Source organism: Saccostrea echinata, unplaced genomic scaffold (genome assembly GCF_033153115.1).
Source record: "Saccostrea echinata isolate AGI-Se365-2 ecotype Australia unplaced genomic scaffold, CSIRO_AGI_Sech_v1 ptg000030l, whole genome shotgun sequence".
Taxonomy (NCBI): Eukaryota; Metazoa; Mollusca; class Bivalvia; order Ostreida; family Ostreidae; genus Saccostrea; species Saccostrea echinata.
In genome coordinates, this window is record NW_026889779.1 from 15,625,811 (window position 1) to 15,643,502 (window position 17,692).

The 17,692-nt window shown below is 32.5% G+C and overlaps 2 protein-coding genes across 4 annotated transcripts; both read right to left on the reverse strand.

Annotated features, from left to right (window-relative positions):
• Positions 1-6,455: 6,455 nt before the first annotated feature.
• LOC133196867 (fibrinogen C domain-containing protein 1-like) lies at positions 6,456-8,967 on the reverse strand. The gene is made up of 5 exons (XM_061332715.1): positions 8,784-8,967; positions 8,516-8,646; positions 7,486-7,582; positions 7,121-7,285; positions 6,456-6,740 (listed from the first exon to the last, which is right to left on the reverse strand). The coding sequence occupies exons 1-5, from the start codon at positions 8,965-8,967 to the stop codon at positions 6,487-6,489; spliced, it is 831 nt and encodes a 276-aa protein (XP_061188699.1). The 3' UTR covers positions 6,456-6,486.
• A 774-nt stretch (positions 8,968-9,741) lies between these two features.
• On the reverse strand, positions 9,742-16,830 carry LOC133197389 (SLAIN motif-containing protein 2-like). Of its 3 annotated transcripts, none has more exons than XM_061333396.1 (9): positions 16,454-16,830; positions 15,200-15,345; positions 14,569-14,709; positions 14,141-14,287; positions 13,986-14,024; positions 13,394-13,513; positions 12,206-12,298; positions 11,715-12,045; positions 9,742-11,390 (listed from the first exon to the last, which is right to left on the reverse strand). In XM_061333396.1, the coding sequence occupies exons 1-9, from the start codon at positions 16,741-16,743 to the stop codon at positions 11,309-11,311; spliced, it is 1,389 nt and encodes a 462-aa protein (XP_061189380.1). In that variant the 5' UTR covers positions 16,744-16,830; the 3' UTR covers positions 9,742-11,308. The 3 variants fall into 3 exon arrangements, with proteins under 3 accessions (XP_061189380.1, XP_061189379.1, XP_061189381.1); XM_061333395.1 differs by having other exon boundaries at positions 13,388-13,513; XM_061333397.1 differs by lacking the exon at positions 13,394-13,513.
• Between the last annotated feature and the right edge of the window lie 862 nt (positions 16,831-17,692).

Sequence of the window (17,692 nt, forward strand, 5' to 3'; positions counted from 1 at the left end):
TTATTAAACTGATGGAAAAATGATATATGGTACTTAAGACATCTAATTTAATTGCAAAAGGTATCCATCATAAAATATGTTAAAATTTGTCCAGGAAATGTATCAATCAAAAATATCATTTAAGCTGATATGTCACAACTTTCTTCATGAACTTCAGAGTTCCAGAATCAGGCTTCCATCCTCTTTTATTTAAACCAAAGAATTTTCTAAATCTTGCTATAAATGTTTTCTTTTTTGGTACAGTAGGCATCTGAAAAGAAAATAAATCCACAAATTTAAAAATAAAAAGAAGAAAAAAGCTGAATTTTAATTCATTTAGTTGATTTTTTTTCTTTTTTGGTAATGTGGACAATCGAAAACTTAAAACTCTGCATTTGAATTCAATTTTCATTCAAACTGAAAGATTGTAACACAGGATGTTGAACAAAGATTATTTTATTCTGCAGATTTTTTCCCTTCATTTTAACACATTTTAAGTACTTATAAAAAAGAAATGGGGAAATGAATAGCAAAAACTCTAATGACAAACATCTACTTTCTGATGTCTCACTAAAACGACAGTATAATTTGTATCGAAAGAAATAATACAAGCACAAAACTACTTCCTACCATTTCTACATTTGGTGTGCAGTTGTTATCCCCGATTTCTGTTACCTCATTGGAAGCCCCAGTCTCAACATTCTAAAATAGAACAAATGATTTTGTAAAGGAATTTTTAAAACCAGTAAAAAAAATTATTGGCCGACTTCTACTATTCCTCTAAAAGTTCTTGCGCATAAAGAATATTGAATATAATCTCTAGACTGTATATAAATGTTAATAATATATTTACAATTTTCCCATATATAAAGGAAAGATTCTAATATATAAAGAAAAAAAACATAGTAAATTTTTACCTGTGTCAAAGTTTTAAAAGTTTCCACATTGAAGAGGAACAATTTCCTTGGTATGAATAGTTCAGGATCCTCATCAGATGTTTTCATGTCTTGTTTGCAGGTTTTCTGTTAAACATAGAATCTTTGAATTTCTCTTTTGCAAATATTTAAATCAACATAGTCATTCTGATGTATGAGTGTTTTAAAAATGAACCACTTTTGAATTGTAACTTACAGCTACATCCCCGGATTTGACCTTTTCCTCTAACTGTCTCTCTGTATATAGTTTTGTCCTGATGTCAACAGTTACCTACAAGAAATATTATGAAATATGTGCGTTTGGATATTCTTCCTAATCCTAACTCACAAAGCATTGTCTGCCTTTGGGTAATACACTTAAGAATTTTAATTAATTTTATTTAATTTACTTTCAATAATGGCAAGTTAAAACTGCAATTCTTTGGCACATCTACCTTAAGCTCTTTCAACATTTCCAAGATGAATTCTTTTTGTTGTGCCTTTCGTTTTTTATTTAATTCTCTTCTAGCCCAACACGCCTGCATAAGAATAAAAGTAAATTAGACAAAAATCAACCGTGAAAATAAGAGAACAAAATATTAAATTTGCAAACTTATATAATCAAGTACTAGCTGGTAAATAAAGGATATGCACTTGAAAACTTACTATCAGGTCCTTGTGAATTGCCTTCCACCTTGCTTGTTCTCTTTCAAACTTTGTTTTTCTTCTTTTAAATTCTCTGGATGCCACTATCTGAAGTAAAATTTATTTTTTTTTTTTAAGTGCCATTTTACTTTTTTACTCATTTTATCCTTGAAAGACTCCACTATTTTTGTTGGCCAATAATAGTTTCAAATAATGCATGTTTGAACTACCATATATGACAAATTTACCTTTAGCTCTTTTAACACTTCTAACTTAATTTCCTTTTGTCTTTGAATTTGTATCTTCTCCAGATTTCTATTGGTCAAAGTTGCCTGCATAAAAATATTGATTAAATTAAGACACGTTCAACTTTGAAAATCAAAAGAAATGTTAGAAAAATACTTAACAGAACATTAAATCCACAAAATATGTAAGAAGATAAATAAAGGATATGCACATGGAATCTTACCATCAGGTCTTTGTGAATTGTCATCCACATTGCTTGTGCTTTTTCCATTATTTCTTTTCTTCTTTCAAATCTGGTTGCCATGATCTTAATTAGGAAATATTAAAAATTTATTGACAGTTTTCCATTTTGCTCATTGTATGCTGCCCTCATTTTTAAATTAAAAATGTCTTGAATTATCCGACCTTTATTTAAACATAAATAATAAAATTTTGCACATCTTAACATTGCAATGTATAAATGCTAGCGGTTTCCTATTTACCTTAAGTTCATCATACACCTCTGTCATCATTTCCTTGCGTCTTTCGATCTGTTTCTTCTCTAAATTTCTTTTCTTCAATGCTGTCTGTATACAAATATTGATTGAATTAAGAAAAATTCAACTTCAAAAAAAAAAGTTTATTATATTACGAAAATTCTTTAATGATTAGGTAACTAAAACGGGTGAACATGAACTTGATATTTTACCATCAATTCTTGGTGAATGGGCTGCCACATCATTCGTACTTTTTCCATGACTAGAAATCTGTTATTCATAACTCCTCTGGATGCCACTTTCTGGAAGACATATTCAGTGTTTGCGTAACAATAAAATTAAAGCATTTACCAATTTTATACATAAAAAAGCGAAATTTATTAATGCAGTGCAATTTCAGTTTAGTCTGTATATATAGTACCTTTAGTTCTTCCTGCACATTGTACTTGAGCTCCATTTGTGGTGACATCAGTTTTAATTCGGCTTCAACCTTCAGTGCATTCTCCTAAATAAAAATTTCCGAAAAGTTAATGTACCGCATTCAAGAAGGACATACATGTAATGGAAAGCAAATATACCAATTGATGAAAAAAGGATATCATTTGATTTTTTTTAAATCCAACTTTTTATCAATACGCTCTGATAAATTCAAAATTTCCAAAGGTTAAAAAAAAACATTTTTCTGATATATTTAAATTAAATTTATTATACAAATTCAAAAAGAGTTTTACCTGTCGCATTTCTTCTTCTTCGACCATTTCAACCCAGCTACGGTCAAACTTAAGTATCTCTTTTTTAGATTTCTGAAAAATTACGCCAAAACACATGCATAAATACCCCTGGCTTTTGATTAATCATTATAATCATGTAATATAATAATCAATAATTTTTTTTCACTCTTTTTCAATTTTTTAAGGATGCAGTCTAATGAAAACTCACTCTATCCAAAAACAAATAAATACGTATCAATGAGGAATTTTAGTGAAAATAAATGTATGTTACATAACGCAAAAGACTAGTTCAAAATTATTCAGAGACTCAAAATGTAAAATTTTTGCGATTCATACTTTGATACAAAGCCTGTACGTTTCGTGAAATCACGTGACCGTTAATACTCACCAGGTCTTCCACTGCTTCATCCCCAAAGTCCAGAATTAATTCTTCGTTCTATAAAGGATTACTTAAGATATAATGGTCTGTTGATAATTTTACTGATATAAGTAAAAAAAAATATGGGAGAGGTCCGAGAGGACTATCTAAGTTTTTAGAACTTGTGTCCAATCCCTTTGACATATTGTCAATAAAATATGTTCAAAACAAACAAAAAAAAAAAAAAATAAATAAATAAATAAATGCAGCGAACTGATTGAGTAAATATAGGTTACCCATTGCAGATAATGAGTATGATTCTCTTAATTACTGAGTATATATGAAATAGGTAATTTAATTTTTCCTAAAAGTCTAACTTTCCTTTTAGGTTCTCTATCAAAAATAAATAGAAACAACAAATTTATGTTTAACCCCCCCCCCTTTTAATATTTCCAGCAAATGCTGAAAATAAGACCCTTACAAAAGGTAATGGAAGCATATCTACTGATACTGCAGACGAGCTGCAGGCCAGCTCAGTTAGAATTCTTTGGATTCGTTCGCTTCTCATTATTTCATTTACCACTTCTTTCTGAAAAATAAGAAACAAAATTTTGTGTACCTTGAATTATCCTTAAAATTTAGGGAGAGCCACAAGAATATTGAATGTAGAAATATAAAGCGTTCATTTCGATCTTAAATATTACATGGAAAACTTTAAGACCATGAAGGAAAAAAGAGAACTGAGAAACAATATCAAATTTTGAATACTAATGGCAATAATGGCGACAAATTACGAAGGTCAAAATCGATCCCATGTAAATATTAGTAGCAAACAAACCTATACTATTGAGTTTAAGATTTAAAATAAAAAAAATACGAACTACAAACAATTAAGCAAACTTAATGCTTATTATAACTCATAGTGCAAATAGGTATTCACAAAATATTTCAAAAACATAAGAAAAACTCACCGGCTGCGTTTTCATTGCTTTTGTGTAAACAAAACTGAATTGTGACGTCATAGGTCATCGTTAAAGACCTCCATCATGACGTAACAATGTTTAAGGTGAAACTAGTAACAAAAGTTTTTATCAAAGTATTTAAGAGCACAATAAACAAACAAAAAAAACTTTTTAAATTTATATTAAAAAAACTTCCTTTCCCAAAATATTTTGGATAAAAGGCTTTCGCTTTTAAAAATGAAATAAATATTTATTTTGACCTTTGTAATTTGTCCTAGTCTTTGTCCTAGTGACTATATTTCAAAATTAATCCAATTAATCATTTTGAACTGACGCAGGTTAAAAAAAAGAACCATCCACTCATGGAACAAACGCTTCCTTCCACAAATTAAAACAAAAATACATGTATTACATTTTGCTTGATATTTTCACAGAATCTACTTACATTTTGCATGTCCTGTGCTTTGTTGTAGAACAAAACTGTATTGTGTAGAACAAAACTGTATTGTGACGTCATAGTCAATTGGCAAATCTCGGATGATCCCATCGTCTTCATCAAAACCCAGCTCATTCTGCAAACCGCGGATGATTCCGTCGCCTTCATCAAACAAATGAGATACGAATCGGCCAACTTGTGCCGAGTACCCTTGGCATAATAACTTTTTACACAACAAAATTTCTATTTTTCTTAAGGACCCTCTGTACACTAATGAAAAATGTTTTTGGACTTTGGGAATATAATATATCATAAAGAAGTATGTTAAAATCAACTGATTCATTTTTGATGTAGGTAGCGTGCCTTTTATATCCAGGGAAAACGTTCAAAGACAATAAAGTGAAGATAAAGAAAAATTGCCTTTGCTTACTTAAATGGAGAAAAATCATGCAAATGAAGTTTTCAACTATTCTATCTTGGTCTGATATAATGTTCAGAATACTTGGATTTATTTTAAATGTCATAGAGTGCAGATTACAATTTATTCTATTTTATGTCAAATGGTGGGTCAGTCTAATTACACAAAAGTTCCCTAAAATTAGGGTGAATTGTAGAGGGTTCTTAAGTATTAAGCAAGTGTACTTCGTGAAAGTGCAAGGATGTGTCAATCAAATGCGTCTCGAAATTCGTAGTTTTAATAATTTCCAGATAAAAGAAGTTTATGAACATTATTATGAAAATTATTCTGTTAAAAAACATTCTGATTGTACACACAAGTACTCTGAAGTTGATATTAAAAAGATGCTCGAGTTTCTGATTGAAAATATCTATGTGGTTTTTGGAGACCAGGTCTTCCAGCAACCTATTGGAATTCCCATGGGTACCGATTGCGCCCCCTTATTAGCAGACCTATTTTTGTATTCATATGAAACAGAATTTGTTCAAAATCTTATACGTGAAAAGAAGAAAACACTTGCTGTGGCCTTCAACTCGACATTTAGATATATCAACGACGTATTGTCAATTAACAATGTTTATATTCATTCTTATGTCGATACGATATATCCCGGTGAGCTTGAAATAAAAGATACCACAGAGCCTGACATATTTGTTTCATTGGATAATTTACTAGAAAAAGAAGTTAATGGTAATCTAACAACCAAGCTTTATGATAAACGTGATGACTTTAACTTATCAATCGTCAACTTCCCTTACTTATGCAGCAATATATATTTTCCTTCATCACCTGTGTCCTCCATACGGGGTTAACATCTCTCAGTTGATTCGATACGCTAGAGCATGCTCTAAGTATCAACAATTTCTAAAACGAGGTAAGTTATTGACAAACAAGTTGATGAAACAAGAATATCAGCAGTCTCGTTTAAAGTCGTCATTTCGTAAGTTCTATGGTCGATACAATGACCTTGTCAGCAAATACAATTTATCATTACGTCAAATGCTGACTGACGTTTTTCATACTTATTGTCTGGTCTGGTCTAGTCTAGTCTAGTCTAGTCTAGAGGTATATTATAGTATAGCTGTATCAATAATCAAGGGATAGCTACAAATTATAAAACGCTCAAAACTGTATTATGCAGAGCAAGAATAATTTAATTAATGTAGAATTTCACGAGTACAATATACAAATATTTTCAGTGAAAAAATTAAAAGAGTCAATCATTTTCTTAATTACTTCAAATATGTTGTCAATGATTGGAAAACCGATTTATCTGGGATTATTAATCACAGTCCACAGGCCTAACCATCATGGTCGTCTCTTTCAAGGCATACATTCGCCAATCTTTGAATGGTCCCCACACAATTCCCGTTTCGTCTGCTTTTCCCCATACTCCGTTTAAATTGGACTTGAAGCAGTTTGAGTACCACCAACCACCTTTATGCTTCTGTGCGCAGTTGAGCGACTGCGCACCATCCGAGTCAGCATCGGCTGTAGAAAAGGCGTGGCCATTGTGATCAAAGACCAACCCGTCACCTTGAAAATATTTGAATATCATAGATTTATGAAAATAATAAGTAAATAGATATCAATTCCGATGTTGTACATTTTTAATTTTGTCCCAAAAATTTCCGAAACCTTTCTTAAAAGATGCTAATTTATTCGAAAATATTAAAATATCTACAAGATTCATCATAGATTACAAAAGCAAACTGCTATATTGTGAAAAACCTTCCTTTAAGAAACAAGCTTTTGGTTACGTTTATATTTTGTTGATAAATATAAATTGAATGTTACAAAGTGAACAGATGAGCAGGCTTTTTAGTTTACTTAATTTTGCTTTTACTTAATTAATTAGTAATTTATATCTGGATTAACCATTTTGTTTATGTCCCAGGATAAGTGACTTAACGAACCTGCATCCCCGGAATAACCAGCTATGGTTAAAGCATACTTTGTTGACTTGTCTCCAACAGAAAACGAAGAATACTTGGCCACTTTAGTATGTTGCTGATAGTCCGTCAAAATGATCTTGAGCTCGTATTTGCACTGAGAGGTAATGGCGTGGATGTTCTCATTTCCTACAAGAATGTGATATTAATACTTTTAGAATTTTACCTTCTCCACAACACAGGGTCTCGAGCAAAAAGTAATATATAGTGTAATAGGGGGAAATATTTCCTATTCTACTAGTAACGGTTACTATATACCAGTTTTTCCTCAAATTGTTTTAAGACCCTGTGCTTCAAGATACGCATATTGTAAGCTATAGGTACATTACCTTCCCAATACTCTCCAGTCTTGTTACCAAATCCTGCAGCGTAGTCGGCAAAACTCCGGAAAAAGTTTTCCGAACCATTGAATCTCCGCTGGATAACCTAGAAACAAAACTTGATGCATTCATAATTACATAAATATTTTAGGTTCCTGAAAAGAATCACCTGAAACACCATTCAATTTTTAATTGCTGGAAAATGCAAAACAATTTATTGCGCAGTATATACATGGACTATGTGGAGATAACGAACAGTATTCGAGCTCAAAAGTCCATTAAACATTACAAAATATTAGCAGAGCAAACACGGACCTCTAAGACATCAGAGGTGGCATCAGGTGCCATCTTTCTATAAACTTCGTTGTTTCACATTTATTTTTTTTTTTTAATCTTAATCTGATCGTTGCAAATACACAAAAGGAGGAAAAAAATTCTTTCGACTCCGAGGCAAATGGCGATTTCAGACTCAGTCTAACTACTTTGAAATCACTGACATTCATGGGAGATGATTTTTATGTTTATGGTTTAATGAGACCCATGAATTCAAGTCCTCCACGAAATGTTATTAAAATTTCTAACTACAGTATCACGTTCACCACGTTCACTTCTTCAGCTACAAAATTAAATCCCTACAAACCAATTTGTATTTCTCAAACCACAAATATTTTATCCCACGAAAATATGTGATATTACAGTAATCCCCATTACCGGGTTGTTGTTTTTTTTCTAGCCAAGTGGATTTCTTAAACCGATATGGTTCGTAAATATGAATAGAAAAATAAGATATGGCCTAAAATTTAAAAAAAAATGCGTGAGGGCACCATGGGTATGAATAGGACTGAAAACAATTTTCACGTGCTTGAATAAGATTTGATTAAAACTCGTCGGACACAACATCTGATGTCTTTTGATATTTAATTTTCATGAAATGTAATACATGTACAAATATATAAAAATACTAAGAAAAAATTAATAAATTTTGAAAGTTTATAAGGGTTAAATTTGATTTTAATTTGGTGTTGCCGTTCATTCTTACCGTCCAGCCACCTCCGTCGTCGGCCATGTCGCAGTAGACTTCCGTGACAGGGCCTTCCCCAGGGTAAATCTTGTATACCTTGGACACGTTTTTCCCGCTTGCCAATACATCAGCACAGTCTCTGGGCTTTGCTGTTGAAAAAAAAATATCCCAAGCTGTTTTTCAATATGTACTTACGTGCTACATGCTTTGCCCCCACAGGTTTTAGATACTGTATCCTTAAATAATTTTAGAAAATCATTCAACAATCGGCATCAATATCATGTACCTTTGCAAGATCCAGAAAACCCTTGGTCAACCTTTCTTTGTAATTCTGTGATCTGGAGTTGGAGGGACTCAATGAGCGTTACCAGAGCATGATTGGTGTCCTGGGCTGCTCCCTGGGTAGTCCATGGCCAAAATACGGCCACCAACCACAGGAAACAGAGGAAGTGCGGTGCCACCCGTGACATCTTTAAGAGATGCGTTCCAAGGTGCCTGGAGACCGGGTTATGACGGTGACTTTATATGAGCAAACTTAGACTAAAAACACAAACTCTCCAAGTGACCAGATAGTGATGGCTTATCGCAAAGCACAAAAGTTTCACTAGAAATGACCCGTCTCTACGAGATAAACTACATATTTTATCAATGCAAGAATAACAAACATACTGATCATGGAGAAAGTGGAAGAAAAGAAGAAACATGATTGGTTAAATTGAAGTCCTTAATTTTTTACTCTTGGGTCAATTCAAATGCAGGCCCTAGGAAGCGTTGGGGAAGGTGGTTGTCATGTCATGTGTGCCGCACCACCTGCGTGGATCCAGGATTTTTAAGGAGGGGTTCACAAATTTTGGACTCAGAAATTTAAAAAAAAAAATACTTTCACTTGCCCAAACTTAAAGAAACTTATTAACTTATTTCGGAGAGGGGGGGGGGTCTTCCGAAAAAAAAAAAGAAGAAGAAAGTTATCGGACAATACCATTGATGGGGCACAACAGTAGATAAGGATTGATTTTCTAATGTTCAAGTGAAGCTATTTGACCCCCCCCCCCTTTCTCCACCTTGGCTACTCTCCAATAAACAGGCTATATTAGAGGAAACCATTTGTCTTTTATTACAACTGTAGACTCAAAGTAATCTGGTACAATACTTGCAAATTGTAAACATCTTGATAGCACAGTTGTCATGCATGATGAAATTCATTAACTTTAAACCTTTTTTTTCAACAAAACAATACACATGAATTAGTTTTCATTTAATTTATTTCTATTCACTTTCCAGCTGGAATGAAGCTATTGCATTTTTTTTAAATGACACAAAATAAATTATATATAAAAAGCTATCATAACATGACAAACTTGCAAACTCTGTATTGCAAGTACAAACAACCAGTCCAGACTCCCATACTTCACCAGATTGCATTCAGCATTATAAAAGGCAAAATTCATTCAAATAATAAAAAAAAAACCTCTGGAACACCTGAAATTACTTGATCCAAAAAAGGAAACATTGTCCTCATTGATATATTTCTTTTCTGAAAGATTTACCTTTAATCACATTAACCCCTCAACAGATATGTATGTAAATGTATTTTTGTAGATTACATTTGTGTGTGTGAACTAGAGTGGTATAAATAAAATTAAGGTGTTAAAATAATGGCAACTCCTAAATAAGGATGTGTATGTAAAATTGACCCAGAGTGATGGTGATTGGTATAACAGTGAACATATCCCTTTAATGTTTCTACAAGGTCTATGTTAATATGTACAATTTAGAAATGCTCCACATTGACTAGGCTATGAATGAATATACTGGTATGTAGCTTTATTTCTAATGTTTGTGATGTGCTTTAATACATTCATTCTGAGCAATTTATTCACAAATATCTATAAACGGCATTGATAATAAAATGAACACTTCTTCAATGAAGTCCTAGATAGAAATTTGTTCATGTTTATATATTTCAAAGTACCACAACTAGAGAAAAAAGTATCTGACTTTGGGTCAGAGCCAAGTTTCTGTCATAAAACTGTATATCAAAATACTTGAAAAGAGCAATTAATGGTCTTGAAATTTCTAGGAATTTTCCTAGTGCATTTTTTTAAAACAAGTCTTGGAATCTTCACAGTTATATTAAGATAAGCTTTTGAACATATAAATCTTAAAAAAATTTTACATTCACACAAAGTTCTGAAAATATCCTTCCAGAGAGGGGCTGAAAATTAATACATACCACTGCACCAAAGGAAACAAGGTAAAAAAAATAAAATGTGGATCTCAAATATACTGTAAATCAGTATGATGCCATGTTGAAAAAAAAATGTTTATAGCATTTTAAAAACACTGTTCATATTATCACAGAATATTCAACAGGCACCAAAACCATCTTAGTTATTGACAATGATAGTTCTCATGTTACATGTTTTTAAATGAGATCTCACTGATGTTTACAGTTATACATTTCTCCCTTCCAGTGACAAAAATAGCAGCAACAAACAACCACAAGATAAATTGATTAAAGCAATTAATGGAATTGACATGTTAGATCGTAATACATTTATATTAAGTACAATATAAGGATTTCAACCCTCTAACAACTCTGTCTGGCAGAGGTCAACTTAGTAAAAATCCACATCCAAACTGATCTTGAGACAAATGAGCATCCAATTTCTTCTTTTCAAACTCTCCTGCATGTCACGAGTGCTGTGACCAGTCATTAAAATGTTTTCTTCACAAACATCAATATTCATATAAGCCTCCAAATCACAGATAGGACAAGAAAATAGGAAAACATATACATATATTTTGCCATTAAAAACAACCCTCTTTCCAGCTGTCATCACTATCTGGAGCTCTATACTGATTTGTTCGACGAGGTGAGGGAAGGGCAGACCTACAAAGAAACGAATGAATCCTTGGTGAAAAAATTCATTTAACATAGTTACATTGTATTCACCTATTCAGTGCAGAAAAGCATACATTTGAAAAGTCAGCAAATACTCTCAGAGCATGTCTTTTTTTTTCACTGAACATACTGTATACCGACTTTAAATAAGAATATTAAATTCTTTTTATTTTACTCTTAAAAATGGAACATTTAGTAAAACTCTGTGAAAAATGCATGACATACATATCTTAAATTTTCATCTTTCTTTTAAAAAAGTGATTTGACTACAAGATTTTAGTTTCTTTTAATATGATGGCAGACAGGACTAACCTTCTTGGTGAAGGTATGCTTGACTTGATGGCAGTATCTGGCCGAGGAATGGACCTCCGCATTGGTTGTGGAAGACCAGTCCTCTGGGGAGATAGCCCCCTCTGGATTGGGGTGCTTGGCTGCCGTAATCCAGACACATTGGGGGAAGTTGGCCTCATGGGAGGCTGAAGTCGTGATATTTGTCTCTGTTGGGCTGGTGTAGGGCCTACATCATAATCGTCACTGCCCCCTGAGGAGTAGTTATCTAGGTAAGGATCGCTGGCATGGTGACCCTGCGGTTGAGTCAGTCTCTGAGAAACATTTGGTAAGCTTCTACGGAGGTTTGTATTCTCTGCAATAGCATGTAAAATATCATTTCAGATGTTTTGTTTTTCACAAAATATCTCAATATATGCTCAGTGGGACTATAAAAACTTAAAAGAGATTTTGAAAATGAAGAACAAGTACATAAACTGGGATGTAATAAGAAAGTTTTTGTTATTAAGCTATACCCTGTGGCTGGTTGAGGTACTGACTGCTGTAAGGACTATCTGGAGGACTACTGACATCAGATCCAATACTGTTCTGACTATTCCTTCTATCACCTGATAAAAATTAAAGTCTTGTTGTTAAATGTGAATAATACAAAAAACAATAAAAATTCATAATACAGTTTTTTTCAGAGATAACAAAAATCATTTTAAATTTGTTGTATACATAAACATGCTTTGATCTTCTGTAATAAATGATCTAAATGTGTACTGCTCTTTAAAAATTATTTATTATTAGAAATGAAAGATTACACATACTATTTAACATGAACTTTTAAATCATCATACATTTAACTACTCATGCAAATATGTGTATTTTTGAATCAAACAAAAAAAAAATGAAATGACCAAAAACAAAAATTGTGAATTTCGACAAACACAATAAAATGCAACAAAGTTTATTTTAATTCTTTTCCTTCAGTTTATAGAGTTTTTAATCTAATACGCATGCCAATATATCTGGTTGGTTACTTATAGCTTATTTTATAATAAGGGTTTTTCAGATGGTTTAATGGTTAATGGTTTTAATCTGGATGGATTACTGAAGTAAAACTGAAATAAAAAAAATCTAATGCATTTGTTGGTGCATCCTCAAACAAGCAACATGTAAAGAATAAAAGGATTGTTAAAAAAGCCATTTTTGTTTAGTAAATCCCATAAATCCACCATCACCAAATAAACTATGTTACAATACTGAATATACCACAACAGATGAACAAAATTTGACAAGCATTTGTAAGCACTTGCCACTGGCTTTCACAAATTATATGCATTGTAATTAATGTAAAATTTCATATGAAGCTGACAGTCCTGCTGAAAAAGTCCCAGTCTGAGTCCAATCTCAAAACTAGCTGGGTGACAGAAATTTTTTACACTGACTAAATGTACCTTTGGCATTACATTACTATAGTTTGTTAAATATATACATCTACATGATATACCAACTAGCAGTTTGTAAAAGCCAAAAAATAAATATTTTGCCAGCAAGCACCTTCAACAACATGTACCAATTAACACCAGAAATAATTGAAAATAAACAAAATAAGGATTTTAATGAAGATGTAATATTATGACCATCATTATAAGGAAATAAACATGCTAAATAACAATAAGAAAGTCTTGATAACCATGCCAGTGGCTTACCCTCACCGCGGGAGGGACTGGACCTGTTGGAGTGTACCGGGGAGGTGGTGTTTTCTACTTCAATATTATTGTTTATATTGTTTAAAGCTTGCACTCCTTGTTGAGGAATTTGTCTAGGGCGAATAACTGTGGAGGACAGAGAATGAGGATAAAATGAAGCTCAAGAGTAAAACTGACAAGAACAAGGGTATTTACAAATGTGCAAAGAATAAATATGATCATTTACCTACACAGTGCACTGCAGTGAAATTTGTGTAAAATACACAGAAGATATTGAGAGTGCTACTGTATACATTTTATAATGCAATTGAAATGAAGAGCAATTGAATGATAAAACTAAAATTGAGTATTAACTTGTCTTGATTTTGCTACTGGTAAATACATATTGTTTACACAAGAAAAAAAGGAATTTCTATGATAAATTGAAATTGCCTGTCTCCCGTTTTGCATATATACATGTAGTTAAAAAAGACTCAGTACCTACACTATACATACATGTACATCTAATTTGTTTCCCCACTCAATTATACTGAAAATCCACAGCAATACAGAAAGAAAGATATTTTGAATAATACAAATGGTGAAGGAAAAACTTTACCTCTTCTTGGAGAAGAATGTGTCATACTTTGCCGTAAACCTACAACAGTACAGGTAAAATATTGTTGGTAATTTTTTATGCTTATTAATTTGATAAGATTGACCTTAAATCTCAATGAAATCATTACATCTGTGATTTATCCTTAAGGTTCTTACTCTCTTCTTGTTGTTTTGCCAGATTTTCAATATCTGTTACATCGGGATGTTTTTCTGTATTTTCTGATGGCCTATCCCCTTCATCAGTTTTGATTTTAGTCTTTGGTCGAGTAAAGGTTCCAGTGTTTATTTTCCCAGTTGAACCACCTACAAAGCCAAACAAATGCCTTTATATGCATCTTTGAAATACCTAGAGGTCTACAGTTTTCTTATTGCATGACAAGAAAAATTCATCTCCAATTTCTTTGACTTAGTCTTCTGTGCAGCTGTTGTGTAAAAGGATGAGTATTTGAACTGGTTAGCAGTCTTAATTTTAGTTGTACAAGAACAGCTTACTCCCATTTCACATCATAACAGCACCAAGGTTATTTTAATTTGATAACTGCCACAAAAATCTGTCAGAGTGGTGCCTGTTCAAGGCTTTGTACCTGCATTAGAGTACAGTGACTTTCTGACAGCTGTTGTCTGACTAGACACTGGGGTACTCTCCGCAGACTGACTCATCCTGGGTCTAGACGACGTGGGAGTGGAGTACATTCCAAAGGCTGGGGTACTACTACTCCTAGACACTGCAATAAACAAATAACTGATGTCACAAACATGCAAGAAATTAATCATTTATATAACATTGCAACAAACAAGTACAGTAATAACGCACTGTGATTTTTTCTGACTTTTTTGGTTCTGAACATTCAAGGAACCAAAAATAATATGTATTAGCTTGAAATCAATTGAAAACTCTCTCAAACATGACCAATCTAATTAAAATTAGATGTTAGATCCGCTCGCATACTCGCTACACTAAGGTTAGTGTAGCGAGTATGCGAGCGGATCTAACATCTAATTCTAATTAGATTGAAACATGACATAATTGACTTCTAACCTTCTACAATTTTCTTAAAGCTCACTTTTGCAGTGAATGAATTATATACAGTAATTATATAATTCATATAAATTTTATGTGTTCTTTTAAGAAATATATCATGTTTAACATATATGTATATCATAAAGAAAAGTAAATGGTTGTAAAATACAGTTAATACTCAATATGTCACTTACTTCTAGCTGCTTCATCAAGTTTATTTAATAGGGATTTCTTTACTGATTTAACTTCTGGACTAGGATGGTCAAAATCTTGTCTAACCCATTTATAAGGACTAACTCTATTCTGCTGAGGTGTTGGGGGTTTTGGAGACGTGTATAACCTGTAGTGATTGAATGAAAATATTGTTGGTACATTGTATGGTAATGTAATATGAAATAACATCTTTTCATATACATGTAATCCAATATTAATGAAAGATTCAATTTTAATTAGTCCCTCTGAATTGATTCAAAAAACTGATGTATAGTTCAGAAAAAAATTGGGGGAGGGGGCAAAAATTAAAAAAAAAAACAAAAACAAAACAATGTAATTTTGAATATAAATCTAACTCAAATGATGCTGCATCATCTAACTTTAACTAAATAACTGGTGCCATCACATTCATAATACACTACCAACTGCATATAGGATCTCCCATGGTTTATGGTTGAATATGATTTGTATCCAACTGTGTGTTTTCTATCCCTGAGCCTTAATTTGCAACAAGTTGGATATAAAATTGTATTCATCCACATACCATGGGGGATTCTTTTAATCATGTTTTACAAATAGCTATCACATGTTTTACACTATTTTATACATAATATTCACTTTGACTTCATTACTTTCATGCTAAAACCACTGTGATGTCACAACTGTTGATATGAAAATGATATCTTAGGACCTATATTAAATGTTTAAATGAGTAAACAAGTGATAAATTTACATACAGCAATAATCTCGATATTTTATTTACTTTACACATCTGGGGAAGGTGGAGCAGGGTAAAAGATAGTTAAGAGGAAGAAAATAGTAAATATTACAAGTATGAGGATAAGTGTTGAAGAAAAAATTTGGCTGGATCAAGATTCAACCCTCTGCTCTAACCACTGAGCTATCCAGGCTTATATAATTGCCCAAACTGCCACATTCCTCCCTCCTTAATTTTTTTGACACCTTCAGGGGTGGTAAATGGCACCAAATATAACTAAGAAAAGGAGAAGAGTTCTGGCTAGACTGAGAATCAAACCAACATGTAAGATCCCATTACCAGTCAGTGCCCTAAGCACTGATCGATCAAAACCTATTAGCTCAAACCACCACATCAGCAAGATGGGAAAATAATAGAAAGAAGTCTCCTTTCCATCCCCTAGCAAGTGATAAAATTTATTTAATGTTTTGTCAATTCAGATTTTATATAAATCAATTCAAAAATTATATCAACACACCATGAGTCCTCGTCATCTCGTATAGATAGGCCATCTACGTCCAATACATCTATATCATCAAGAGAACCGCCACCTGTATTTTTACTCCATGTCTTATCATTACTATCTGGTAAATTATTGTTATGATTCGTAGTCAGTTTTCCTGGTTCTGTTTCACCATTCTGTAACGACTCGAGCTGTATCTTTTGTCGACCCCTTAAGAACTCATTTTGTTTCTCTAATTTCTTAACTAAGTCTTGAAGCTTTCTAACTTCTGCATGAGGATCAATAATATTGTCAGTCGCATCCATTCTCTTTAATTATGTTACTGAAAGAAGCAGAAAACACAGCATGTCGCTCCTTTCATTCCCTTGTTGACATTTTTCAGTCAGCCATTTTGTTAAGTAGAGCGCATGCGTAATTCACATCCCTTTGGAGCTTCCGTGGCATGAGGTCCCCCGCGGGAGAAATTTGAATTATTTTTTTTTCATTGACATTTTCATGGTATTCCAATTATAGGATATAAATCTTTACCATTTAATATCCATCTAATAAAAAAATAATCTGACATTCATTTAAAGGATTTTTGTTTTAGTAAAAGATCATTAAATCAGGAGAAATATTTAAAAAGGGGCAATTTATTATTACCTTCTCAATACTGCCATTAAAATGTAAAGTGTCTAAAACCTAAGACACTTCAACTATGGAATCTCAATGTGAATGCATTACATAATTGTTAATTAATGGCAAAATAGTTTAAGGCTATTAATTATATACAGTCAAACCTCGTTATCTTGAACTTGATGGGAGCGAGAAAAAAATGAGATATCCGAGGATTCGAGATATCAAGGGTAAAATACTTAAAGAATAAGTGGTTAAGACTTCAAAATCACTTCGACATATCCATGGCAATGGAGATATCAGTGTTCGAGATACCGAAGTTCAACTGTATGTAATTATGCTCATTAATTTAATCATTATCATACAAAAAATTCAATTGAAAGCTGTGGAGTGTGGAATAAGTTCAGAAATGGCATTTAATTCTCCGCGAAATGGCCAAAAATGTATACTATTGAGAATGCATTAATCAACATAAATCAGTAACTTTTATCAAACTGTTTTAATGATACTTTTTCTTTTAATTAGTATTTAATGAAAATTCACCATCTTGAAACAATTATATAGGCTGCTCAGTTGATTTTGACCTTGTCCATGGTGGGCTTCAAGGCAGTGCCTGTTGCACAGTTCTATTATGTACAT

What these genes read in the sequence shown, in the direction of transcription:
- LOC133197389 (XM_061333395.1), bottom strand. Translation starts at nt 16,743, where the DNA reads ATGGATGCGACTGACAATATTATTGATCCTCATGCAGAAGTTAGAAAG. An exon ending in CGAGATGACGAGGACTCATG is followed by an intron (nt 15,346 to 16,453) that starts GTGTGTTGATAT and finishes CAATCACTACAG; the next exon opens with GTTATACACGTCTCCAAAAC. An exon ending in ACTTGATGAAGCAGCTAGAA is followed by an intron (nt 14,710 to 15,199) that starts GTAAGTGACATA and finishes TGTTTATTGCAG; the next exon opens with TGTCTAGGAGTAGTAGTACC.
- LOC133196867 (XM_061332715.1), bottom strand. Translation starts at nt 8,967, where the DNA reads ATGTCACGGGTGGCACCGCACTTCCTCTGTTTCCTGTGGTTGGTGGCC. An exon ending in ACGACGGAGGTGGCTGGACG is followed by an intron (nt 7,583 to 8,515) that starts GTAAGAATGAAC and finishes TTTTGTTTCTAG; the next exon opens with GTTATCCAGCGGAGATTCAA. An exon ending in GACTGGAGAGTATTGGGAAG is followed by an intron (nt 7,286 to 7,485) that starts GTAATGTACCTA and finishes ACATTCTTGTAG; the next exon opens with GAAATGAGAACATCCACGCC.